General features: G+C 38.0%; 1 protein-coding gene across 1 annotated transcript in view; it reads left to right on the top strand.

Annotated features, from left to right (window-relative positions):
• The window catches only part of TTC6 (tetratricopeptide repeat domain 6), a 286,301-nt gene that overhangs the window by 122,382 nt on the left and 150,522 nt on the right, over positions 1-13,397 (top strand). Inside the window, exon 11 of the mRNA XM_078149180.1 lies at positions 10,000-10,136. Within this exon, the coding sequence (XP_078005306.1) occupies positions 10,000-10,136 (137 nt within the window). The remainder of the gene's footprint in view (positions 1-9,999; positions 10,137-13,397) is intronic.

The following is a 13,397-nucleotide window of genomic DNA, read 5'->3' on the forward strand; positions in this document are numbered from 1 at the left end:
AAATATTCCTTCTGAGTCTTTTACAGGCTAAACATCCTCAATTCCTTTAACTTATTCCTCAACTCTTTTAACTTATTTAACTTTAACTTATTAACTTATATGGGTAGGTAGTAGTGCCAAGAGTGCTAGCCCTAGGGTCAGGAAGATCCGAGTTCAGGTCTGGCCTCAGTTACTTACTAGCTGTATGACCCTGGGCAAATCATTTAACCTCTATTTGCCTCCGTTTCTTGATCTATAAAATGGGGATGATGATAGTACCTACCTCCCAGGGTTGTTATGAAAATCAAATGAGATATTAATTCTAAAGTGCTTAGTACAGTGCCTGGCATATAGTAAGAATTCTATAAATGCTGGGCAGCTGGGTGACACAGTAGAGTGCCATGGCTGAAGTCAAGGAAGACATATCCCTGAGCTCAAATCTGGCCTCAGACTCTTACATGACCCTGCGCATGTCACTTAATCCTGTTTGCCTCGGTTCTTCTTCTGTAAAATATACTGGAGAAGGAAATGACAAATCACTCCAGTGTTGTTGCCAAGAAAATCCCAAATGGAGTCACACTCAGAACACAACTGAAACAACTGAACAACATATACATGTTAGGTGATAATGTGATGATGACGATGATTTTATGGCAGGAACTCAAGATTCTTCATGATCCTTGCTCGCATTCCTCTCGATACTCTCTAGCTTATCAAAGTCCTTCCTAAACTGTGGTGCCCAATAACACTGTGGTCTAAGGCAGACCGTAGCAGGACTATCGCTTCCTTTTGCTGGAAGTGATGCACACTTTTAATGCAGTCTAAGAGCATGTTAGCTTTCATTAACTGTCACATCAGAATGTAGACTCATAAACTTTTGATATTTTTTCATACAAATGGCTAATTGTGCCTCCCCCATCTTGTACTTATGAGGTTGACGTTTTTGAACCTGTCTAAAACTTTATACTTAGCCTTATTAAGCTTCGTTTTGTTACAGTAAGCCCAAAGCTCAAGATCTCTTGGACTCTTGACTCTGTTATCCAATTTTTAGCTTCCCCTTCATCCCCCATTTCTCCTCCAGCTTTGTGTCATCTGAAGATTTGATAAATATGGTATCTATGCTTTATCCAAGTAACTGATAAAAATGTTAAGCAGCATGGGACAAAGCAAATACCTAGGACAGTTCTATGGAGAATTTGTTATATTCACGCTGAATCATTAACAACTACTCTTTGAGTGAGAAAAACAAACAAACAAAAAAAACTATTTCAAAATCTATCCACTGGTACTCTACCCATCTACACAATGGTATAGCTCTTAACTCTCTTTTTACCCTCCACATTGTACCATTAGATACTTTGCCAAATTCCTTGCCACAATCTAGGCAAACTATATCTCCAACATTCACCTGGTCTACCAACTTAGGAACCCAGAAGGTTATTCTTACCTGAATTGTACTTGATAAAGCCATGTCTGATTCTTTGTACTCATTGCTTCCTGTCATAGTTGTTCACTAGCTATATCCTTAATAATTTCTTCTAGAATTTTCAGTAATAGAAGTTAGGTTCACTAATTAGTCATGCAGTACCTTTCCCAAACTCTATTCTTTTTCAAATGTTGCTGACAGTGACTCAATAATCATGTCCATCAGTTCTTTCATTAATATAGGATATATTAGATATATATAGAATCAGGTGACTAATTCATGAAGGACTACTAGGTGTTCATTTAATAGTTCCTTACTTACCTTGGATATCAACTAATTAGCTACATCTGTTTTTTCGTTCCCAATCCAAAAGTCAGTCTCCTTGACAGAGAAAGAATAGGTGGACATAAAGACTGGATCTGTGAGTTCACAGGTGTAGGAAACTCCTGGCTGATGAAGCTCCCTCTACTGATACAGGCTGGCATTTTCATAGTCTTAGAAAGTTGCTCACATTGAAAGTTTAAATGGCTTGCCCAAAGCCACATGGCCATTTTGTGTCAGAGGTAGGACTTTAACTTAGATCTCCCCAGTTTTAAGACTAGACCCTATCATTTCTACTCCAGCACTATGCCTCCATAAGAATTGTGGAAATTCTCCCTGTTGTCAGTCTCATTGTCCTATACCCCCTAGTCTTTTTTAATACTTCTCTTTGCCCCAATATAACTTGTTTGTTTTTTGTTTTGTTTTGTTTGTTGCAGTTGTTTTGTTAACCTTTGCTTTCTTTAACAGCCCCAGCTCATTCTCAGCTTTTTAAAGCCCATCTGGCACAATTCTCACAGATCTATCACACTTTCATATTCATCTCTGTTACCTCTCCTTGCTTTCATCATCTGTACATACGTTTTGAAAATTTAAATCGGTTGAACTATTCACTGTGCATTCACACTGATATCTTTAGACAGCTCTCAATTTTTGTTTTCTTCAGAATTGTTTCTCTTTTTGACTTCAGAATTTCATTCTTGAGAGTTTCCTAATTTTCTTAGGCTGACTTGTTTGTAGAATTTTTCTTCATGGGGTTCTACCTATTCTTTCTCTGAACCATTTGAAATCTACCCTACCAAAATCTAGTGTGCTTGCCAGACTATACCCAGATTTCTTCTCAATCATAAACTCTGGGAGGGAGTGATGCCCACTCCCACAAAGTTCCCATCATTTCTACTTCTAGCATCCAGCTTTCTCTATTATTGAGAATAAGATACAAAACAGAATTTCCGCTAGCTGGGACCTTCACTTGTGTAAGGATTAAAATGATCACAAAGGTAAGTCAAGAAGTAATGCTGCTTTTTTAGAGTGCAACCCAACCAGCTTGTCCATCTTGCATGACCCTTGTTAATATTCTCCCATAAGTTTTTCACAGGGTTCCTTCCAAAGTGCTGAGGGCCTTCTTAATTTTCTCTTGAAATGAGAATACCAATGGATCCCTCAAGCTATTGTCTACATGGTCTCCCTCCTTCTCCTCAGGTGACCAGTGCATCTTCTTTTTTAATGCTAGTAGTCAACACACACTTACTAAGCACCTAGTATATGCTGGGCACTGTGGATATTGATACAAAAATGAAATAGTCCCTGATCTTAAGGAGTTTTCATTCTATTGGGAGAGACAAGTTGTTTGGATAAATCTATGAAAAAAAATTTTGACAACTTTTTGATCTCATTAGTATACAAAATATGAACAAAATATAAACAATTAATTTTGAGGAAGGGCACTAAAAGCAAGGGAAAATCAGAAAAGTTTTCATGTAAAAGGTGGCATTTGAGCTGAGTTTTAAGGAAACAGGATTCTAAGAAATAGAGGTGAGGAGGGAATGCCCTGCCATGCATGGAAGATAATCTGTACAATGGCATAGTGATGGGAGATGTAGTTTCTTGTGTCAGGAACAGCAAGAAAACCTGTGTGACTGGGCCACACAATATGGGATAGGGAATAATACATAACAACGTGGGAAAGGTAGATTTGTGCCAAGTTTTGAAGAACTTTAAAAGCCAAACAGAGGAGTTTATGTTTGATCCTAAAGGCAAGAGGGATTTACCAAAAAGGAGACAGACTTTTTCAGGCCAGCACTTTAGGAAAATTACTTACCAGCATTATGAAAGATAGATTGGAACAGGGGGATGCTTCAGACAGGAAGAATAATTAGGAGTCTTGTTCAGGTAAGAGGTGATGCAGGCTTGAGCTCTGGTGGTGACCACGTGAGAAAGATAAAGATGCAAAAGATATTGTAGATATCAAATGAATAAGAATTGACAACTGGTTGTGATGCGGGGAAGGAGGAGTTGGGTATATAATGCTGATTGCAAGCCTGGATGACTGAATGGTGCTGCTCTTGACAGAACTAGGGGATGTCAGAAGTGAGATGAATTTGTGAGGAAAGAAAGTGAGTTCAGTTTTGGACATGTTGATTTTGAGATGGCTATATGACATCTAATTTGAAATATCCATTAGAGAGAGGTGGATGACTGATGTATAGGAAAGAGGGTAGGGATGCAGATAGATGATAGATAGATACATAGATACATAGACAGATAGGTGGATGGATGGATGGAGGGAGGGAGAAACAGAGAGAGAGTTTGAGATTGAGATTTGGGGGTTATTTGCATAGAAATGATAATTAAATGCTTGGGATCTAAGGAGGGCACCAAGTGAAGGGCTATTAGAGAGATAAGAGAGAGCCTAGGACAGTACTGAGGTGTGCCCACACAGTTTTGTGGTGAGATATGTATGATAATCTAGCAGAGGAGATTAAGAAAAAGCAGTCTGATTAAAGAGCAGGAGGAAGACCAAGAGGGAGCAATGTCACAAATATTGTATAAGAAGAGAGTATCCAGGAGGAGAGGCTGGTCAAATGCTACAGATAGCTCTAATCGTCAATCCTTCTGTGTTGTGAAATCCCCACTCTTCTCTCATGTTACTTTCCTTATTGTTAGTGACATGTGGACCCAGTAAGGGCATCAGCATCAATCCATATGTTAAATATTTCTACAGCTTAATTTCTTTTTAAATTTATTTTTGCTAGCATTTAAAATCTTTCCTAAATAGATACATACAGCAATCATAATTTGCTCCTGATACATCCAAATCAGCAGGACCTATTTTGCTATAAACAAGTACTGGGGGCTGAGTGGAACCTATGGGGAGCACAGAGTTTGTGGGTTATTATGCCACTTGCTTAAGGAAATCAGGTTATTATAATTTTAGGCTAGAAAGAATGATTCATTAGAATGAAGTTCTTTAATTTATCATTGTCAGCCATTGTCTGAAATACAGAATTAGGTGTATTGAAGTAATCATGCTGAAACACTGATTTGGGTCATATTGCCTTATTCTGTGTCTTCCCCTTTAACACACCTGTAAGTAACAAGCTGATTTCAACTCTTCATACCCTTTTTCTTTAGGAAATCATGTTTTAGTTTTAAAGTTTTAGTGCATTTTTAAACTTCAATAATTTCAGAAGTATAAATGCTACAAATTTCCAAAAACATTTGAAAGGTTATTTAAAATTTAAAAATATTTATATGATTTAACTAATTATCAACATAACTGCCACTTCATGCTATGCCACTCTAGTCAGTTATCTAACTTTGTAAAAACTTTCATCAGTTGCTGCTCAGTGGCCTAAAGAATTGTAATTGTAATACTAATCTCAAGATTATCCAAAGAATGATGTTTTGATGCATACATGACAATTTTGATATGACTCCACAAGAAAAAAATCTAATGGAGACAGACCAAGTAACTGAGGTGTCAGAGCAAAAGGATCCCTTCTTCTGATCCACCAATCTGAAAATGTCATCCAGAAACTGTCTCACACAAAATGCATAATGACAGGGTGCCTTGTTTTGCCAAAATTAAATTTAAAATGTATTGTTCAAAATTTGCAAAACTAAATTTGTATAAAATAAATTTAAATATATAAAAGACTTAATGCCTGTAAATCCCCTTCCCTCTCTCCTGTTGGTCCACTTCTCCACAGGATCCTACAGTCCTTTGGAATCAATGCCATTCCATGCTTTGACTTCCCCTTAGAAGGAAACTGAACCCAGAGCTGCTAGATAAGCAACTCATGAGTCTCTCTTGACCAGCACAGAGATCCATTGATATAGACTTTTCATCTTATGATATTCCTGTAAGACTTTGGATTCCCCCAGAAGGAAAATAGGGCTGTGGCTGCTAGATAAACAACCCTCATTCCTATTGGACCCATGCCATCTGAATAACTCTTGTAAGTGGTATACAAAGCCTCAGTCTTCATATCACTTCTGAACTATTTCTAAACCATGCCACATGAACCCTGGCCATCTTTTTCATCTTCCTAAAACCAGAACCTGGCCTCTGCTGGCTCTGAAAGGTGAGTTTTGTTTTTCTTTCTTTTTTTTTATTGTTGTTTTTTAACTCATATCCCAAAACAGGCCTTCACCCTGTTTCCTGGCCAAACAAGAACAAACAAAACATGTTTCCACATGATTATCCTCTGACTCCTATCCTCTGCTATCTAATCTTTATCTGCTATCTATCTTTATATGTTGTTATCTTCCATTAGAATGTAAGTTTTTGGAAGTTGGGGACTATTTTGCTTGCTTGTATTTTTATCCCCAACACTTTTCACAGTGCCTGCCAATAGTAAATGCTTAATAAATGCATTTTCATTCATTTATTCATTTGTTTGTTCATTGTTCTTCCATATCTTGACTTCAGTCCCTTACCATAGATCCTTTCAGCATGAGAGACCAAGTATATGATCTCTTCTTGTGCCAAGAGTCATTCTGCATAGGAAACTCTCCTTCTCTTTATACAAGGCCAGATCCCTAAGACTTCACAGAGAAATGCCTACTCTTTTTGGAAATCATTCCAAATGTCATTTAGGAATGACATTATCTTGAAATCACATTGTCTAGGAACTCCTCATTCGAACCAAATGCTTTCTTCTTCTACAAGACAGACGTTTGTGATCTTTCTTCTACTACCACCCCTGCTACACTCTCAGGATCCCTCTGGATAAAAGGATAAAAAGGGCAAAGGGCCAAAAGTGTTCTGTTGGCTTAATTCTATGGGCCAGCACAAAGGGGAGGCCTCACCTATGATTCATTTGTCCCAAGCCAGCTAATTTATCTTGGGCTTAATCCCAGCCACTAAGAACTAATCAGTAGATGTGTCTTGGGAGCTTAACAAACTGTCAATAGGTATATCCACATCCTTCATGAACAGTAGAAAACTCATCGAGTTAGTCCTTAATCAGCCTCCTATACTATGAACTGGAGTTTAACTAGGAAGTTACTAAAGGAAACCATGGATCATAGAATAATTAGAATAAAGGTGGGGATAGAAATCCCCACCTCCCCACTCCCAGACTTCTCAATTGAATCAATTAATCAGTCAGTCAGAGGTGTAAAGTAGGTCTGAACAATTCCTGAATCAACACGAAAGGAACAAAGTGCTTCGATCCTTGTATGAGAGCAAATGACACTTCATAAGAAATATTTTATAATTGGTTAAAGAGAGCCCTGAGGGACTATGTATAGAGCCCCAAGATATTTCAGAAGCTTACTTTCCAGCAGGAGCTTCCAAGTTCAGGAGCACCTTGAGGAGGCAGGCCCTTTCTACCTGTGCCTATAGCACAGAGGAAAAGGGTGGGTGATACAGTGAGCCCTGGTGGTAGGTTAAACTCTGTCACCACTACCCACACTCCCTACATGCTCCATTGACCAGGTCAGGACTTTATGAACTTAGGAAGGTTGGAAGGAGTTCCCATCAGCATCAGTATTGACCAGAGCAATGTACCCAGAGCTTCAGTGAACAATGGAAATCTTGGCCTCAGGAGCTGAGATATACTAAGGACAAACTAAATTAGACCAAGGAAAAGCATCTTCAGAATTCTACAAGGGCACTGACTCTTCAAGCGCAGCAGAGAATTACACCTAAGGGGAATGATAACTACACAAAAGCAGAAGAGGACTTGCCTTAGCTTGGCTGAAGCTGGGAGTTTCTTCTTTGCTACATGTGCATATATCTCACACTTTTAGCACTTTCAGATCATGTTTACTCTTCTCTAAATAGACTGTGCATGATGGGGGAAGAGGGCTTTGAGGGAAGGAGAAGAGTGTGCTCAGGAATTTCACCAACTACTTTAGACCTGAGCCCATTATCCTTTCCTGTCGTTTGGTCATTTCAGTCAAGTCCAACTCTTTGTGGCCTCATTTGAGGTTTTCTTGGCAAAGATACTGGAGTGGTTTGCCATTTCCTTCTCTAGTTCATTTTACAGATGAGTAACTGAAAGTGATTTGCCTAGGGTAACATAGCTAGTAAGTAAATGTCTAAGGTCAAATCTACTAAACTCAGGTCTCCTTGATTCCAGGCCTAGCTCTATCCATTGCACCATCTAGTTGAGATCATGCTGGTAGGTAACTGATACGTCATTATCTTTCTCCCTAAACTCACCCCCCCCAAATTTCTCAATTTCTGTTGAAGGTACCACCATCCTTTCAGTCTCCCAGGTTCAGAATCTCAGAGTCACCCTCAACTTTCTCTCTCCTCTCTCTCTCTCTCTCTCTCTCTCTCTCTCTCTCTCTCTCTCTCTCTCTCTCTCACACACACACACACACTCTTTCTCTCTCTCCCCCCCAGCTCCTTCCCTACAAACCTGCCCACGTCTCCTTCATTAAAAAGAAATAACTCACTTAATCCAATCATCTCCCACAAGATAAGTGAGGGATTTCAGTGTCAAGAGCTGTATCTTTTCCCCCCTTGTGCTCAACTTCTTGAGAAAACTATCTCCAATCTGTGCCCCTGATTCTTTTCCTCCTACTCTCTTCTACACCCTTTGCAATCTGGCTTCTAACCTGTTCATTCACCTGAAACTGCTCTTTCCAAAGCTGACAATGATCAAATGCCAATCTAATTGCCAGATTTTCAATACTTCTTTCCCCCTGCCCTGCTCCTCCCATATGAGTTAGGCTAGATTTTTGCTTTTTGTTTTTCCCGTAAGGCACTAAAACCTGTACAGTTACTTGATTTGATTGAGGGGTCAAGAAGGATCAAACTGAACTTTGATTGACAGTTTCCTGGCAATCTCTAGCCATATTGATGTATCTTTCTGGTTGCCTAAGGAGGTCCACTAACCTGAACCCAGTGCCATTCAAACTTGGTGAATCTTTCCTGGCTGAGTTTCTTGGCTGACCTTTGCTGGGCTGAACCAGATGCTTCTTGAGGGGTAGGGTAGAGCAAGAGTTTACCAGAGCTTAATGTTATTTAGTATTCTTTCTATGCAATGGCTAGGTAAATCTCTTTCTGTTAACTGTTACTAGTGTGAGTGTCTTGTGTCATTCAACTATTAAAACTAAACTAAGAGAGAATTTGTCTCAGTCAGGCCTGCCCATTATATCTACACAGAGGTGAACATTGAACATATGATTCCATGTGAGAGACAAGGTATGGTGAAAAAAGAGAAGAGAGGTATAGTACACCCACACTTAAGAGGTGGATGATGATCCAGCAAAGGAAATCAAGGTGTAGATAGATATGTCTTGGCAGCTACCTTAGCACCTACCTCCCAGGGCTGTTGTGTATATAGCATAGTTCTAGTTCCTGGAACATAGTAAGCACTATATAAATGCTAGCATGGGGGGGGGGGAGGAAAAGGAAAAAGGGGAAGGGGAGAAAGAAAGGTAGGAGGGAGAAAGGGGGAAAAGGAAGGGAAGAGGGAAATTAGGAGGGGGAGAAGGAGGGGTGGTCAGCAGTGTCAAGAGCTGAAGAAAGATCATGAAGGGTGACTGAGAAAAGGCCACTGGATTTAGCTATCAAGAGACTGTTAGTTATCTGGAGAGAGCAGTTTCAGTAGAGTAAAAGAGAGGAGAGATATGGGATGATAGGTTGATGGGATGTCATGGTCAAGCGAAGATTTTTAGGGATTGGGAAGACCTAGGCAGCAGAGAAGGAGCCAACAGATAAAGAAACATTGAAGACTAGAGAAGGGGGATAATTTGGAGAAGATAGGATGAGTTGGGATTAAGGGCACAGATAGAGAGGATGGCCAAGGACAACCTCCTTTTCAGAGACTGGAGCAAAGGAGAGAATTAAGCAACAAATAGAGGGTTTCAGAGGTATAGAATTGGGACAAGAAAAAAGCTAAAAATAAATGGCTTCTATTTTATAGGCAAAATGGGAGATGAAGTGCTCATCTATTATAATTACACATAAGTTTTCTCACCTAAAAGCCCTTCCATTTGTAGAATTACCCCAAACAATGGTGTTTTTACAGGTTTGATCTTAATCAGAGGTTGAGCAGGATGTTTGAGATACTGTAACCTTAAATGCTTCCAAAATGCTGATTTATTTATTTAGATATAACTTAACAAATAACTCTAGGGAGAATTATTTTTAAAATACCTTTTGTTTAAAAAAAGATTGTTTTAATGCGTAAGGGAATTATTTTAATTTTAATTATTTATTTAAATTATTTTAATTTTAGCTTTTATTTTTAAAAAAAGGGTTTTCATGATAATTAGTGTTTTATGTCCTTTCCTCTTCCTTTTCAATGTAGTGTATTTATTTTAACCCAGAAAGAACAGATGCATTACTAAAACGTGGCCTGTATCATTTTGAAAGTTCTAATTGGAATGCAGCTATTCAAGATTTTTCCTCTTTGTTGAAATTTGACTACAAAAATATTCAAGCAAGGTAAAAAAAATGTAATAATTTTCTGGACAAAAAAAATCAAACATAATACTCACAATTATATAGTAGTTTCTAGTGATTGCTGCATAGCAATACCAAAATGAATGTTTCATAGTTACAAAATAAGGGAATTAACAAATATTTCATATAGGCATGATGTATTTCTCTTTGAAAAATTACAGTGAAAATGTGGGTGAATAAAAAAATTAGCATAAAAGACAAAAGATTGCTCAGATGGTTAAATCACACATTTAATGAAGGCAAGATCACATGTTCAGTCCCTATGTGAATCAACTATCTTGCTCCGTTATCCCTAGAATATCTTACTAATACTAAAACTAGCTGTCTTGAAAATTTGTCATGGGTTACAATGAGAATTAAGCCAGGTGAAAAGCAGGTGGATGGAGAAGTTAAAATCTGTCACCACTACTGAAAAAGCAAAAGAACAGATAAAATGGAAAATTCTCATCCTATTAATACTATCAGCTTCATGTATAGGGGACATCATTAATGAATTAATGCAAACTTGCTTGTAACTTATAAAAAGAGTTCATATAGGTTCATGATTGGCAAGATGGTTGTTTTCTACAAACTTCTCTAGACCCCAAATCTTAAAAAAAAGAAATTATGTACAAGATATAGAGTATTGAAAACTGAGTCCATAAAACACGACAAAAATACCACACAATATAAAAGTCTCATGAAACAATTTAAATACATGACAGTTCCCACTCAGCATCCCAACCCTCCAATCTATTCAAAGTACACTTGGTGGGATAGGCTTAAGCAATCTGTCAAGTTTTTATATTTCAAGTTCTGGTGTTTGGCTCCTCACCCCCCATGGCAGGGACTCAACTATCCAATAAGATATAGTAGATATTGATTCTACCCAGCCATAGAAAGAAAAGGGAGAAGAACTGTAAATAAGGGTAGAAAATTAGGGCAGTGAAGAGTGCGGCCCATAGTCACAGGCTAGAAATGAAAGAACTTCCCAAAGGAAAGGACAGTAGAAGCCCTGCTGCTATCAGAGGGAGACAGACAGACAGAAAGAGACTGAGATAGAAACAACAGAAGTAGACAAAGAAAGAGAGTCTGAGAGATTTATAATTGTTGGGAACATTCCCAGCACAGGAGCTCAGAGTCAGACAAAAAGGAGATTTTATTGATTCATATACTTAGAACTTCACAAAAATGAAAAAAAAAAAGATCAAGTGAATAAGAACTGAAAGGAAGAGGCAGAACTGAGCTTATAGGCTATGTGGTAAGGCATGGAGTTAAGTCTTCTGAGATCAGTTGTTTCAACATATCTTTGCTGTTCTTTCAGTCCTTTCTTCTTAAGGAAGTCTTTCTAAGGTTGGGGGGGAGGGGGACATCCGGTGGCACGGAGAAGGGTGCTGAGAGCACTAACTAGAAAGTCAAGCATAAAGGGAGGAATTGGAAACAAAAGGTGCCACCCACATGAGTGTAAGGGTCAACCATAAGTGAGTAACTAGTTCTACTAATCAACCCACACACTGCTAGAAGCATGCCAATACCGTCCATGGGGTTTTCTTGGCAAAGATACTGGACTGTTTTGCCATTTCCTTCTCTAGTGGATTAAGGCAAACAGAGATTAAGTGACTAGCTGAGGGTCACACAGCTAGTTAGTGTCTGAGTCTACATTTGAACTCAGGTCTTCCAGCACTCTATCCACTGAGATACCTAGCTACCGCTATACTACAAGCATACACACCCTTTATTAAAAAGTATTAGAGAAAGAAAACAACAGAAATTCATAGAAGGAAAAATCAGCAAAAATGCAAAAAGAGGCCAACATGCTATGAAAAAGCTTTATATTTGAAGGAAAGTAAATTAAAGACCCCTGACCAAAAAAAGGAAGAATTTTGTGGTCTCTGCAGAGATCATGTATCTTGAAAAAAACCCCAACAATGAACTCTAGATTATCCAAAGGAAATATAAAACTAGAAGAAGATAACATGAAATTAGGATAGAAATAGGAACTTTCAATGCAGAAAAGGAAAGAAAACAATTTGGAATTTAGATATAAATTATTTCCAAAGATAGAATCTCTGTCTCAGTTGAGATTAACTACAGTTTTTTTTATTGACTTCTTGAGTACAAATTATGTAAAGGAAATAAAATAAAGGCATTTTGTGAAAAACCGCATCCAAAACTAAGAACATATCTTCTAAGGAAAGATGAGACACTCAATGATTGGATCAATAAAATTTGAAACAATATATACACTCAAGTTATTTCATACAATTTACTTTAGCATTGAATTACTTAATAAAGAAGAAAAAAGCCCCTTCAAATGTTATTTCCACACCAGACAACAATCATGTAAGTTTCTTTAAAATATACTATAAGAAATACCTAGCCCAAAATCTAATCCAAACTATTCAAAACAATCTTCCCACCATAGGATGGCAGGAATAAAAATGGTAGATTAGATATCTGATAGTACAAGGTGCAGGAAGATGGATCCAGGCAGACAGCAGTGCCTGGGAGCTGGACTCTACTTGTTATGATCTATGGTAAAAGTGTATTCAGTCCTCTCTGGGCTTCAAGAACTGGAGGCTCATAGTGTGGTTTCTTCTCAAATCTTGTCATTAGCCATTGTGGGCTTTACTGATTCTTCTTCGCTTGCAACTAGAATCAGTATTCACTGATTGCCATCAGAAGTGGCAGCCTATGTTCAGTGTCACCTCCACTTCTGCGGAAATGGACCAATCAGTTTTTAGTTGTTATAAGAGGTGGCTGTGATTACCTATGTCAATATGCTAATACGTTGACATGACACTTCAAAATGAGAGCTCATTATTAGCAGGTCTTACTGTCCTGATCAATGTAAACATCATTTGGTCAAGGTAACCAGCTACATGCATCACAAGAATCTGATTATCATGACCCTCACCATCAAGTTCTTTATATGCTTATGTGTTTGGAGTGTGCATTCTCATGACAAATTCAAAACAGAGCTATTTATGTCAAGTGTTTTTTTCATAGGCTCTGAAAGAAAAAAAATGATGATTTGAAGCACAAAAATAAAAACTGGAAGAAAATTTAGGAAAAGCAAAAGGCAACAATGATTTTTAAAAGCACATGAATGACTGGACTTGAAGACAGAATATTTAAGGGAAATTTAATGGATCAAGATAATAGAAAGAATTAAAATCCCATGTAATTCACTAGATATCCTTTGCAGGAATGAATAACACAGAAGTTATGTGAGATGGAAGAGAAAGAAAAATAATTGGGAGG

Source organism: Phascolarctos cinereus, unplaced genomic scaffold (assembly GCF_003287225.1).
Source record: "Phascolarctos cinereus isolate Bilbo 61053 unplaced genomic scaffold, phaCin_HiC Scaffold_2;HRSCAF=192, whole genome shotgun sequence".
Classification (NCBI taxonomy): domain Eukaryota; kingdom Metazoa; phylum Chordata; class Mammalia; order Diprotodontia; family Phascolarctidae; genus Phascolarctos; species Phascolarctos cinereus.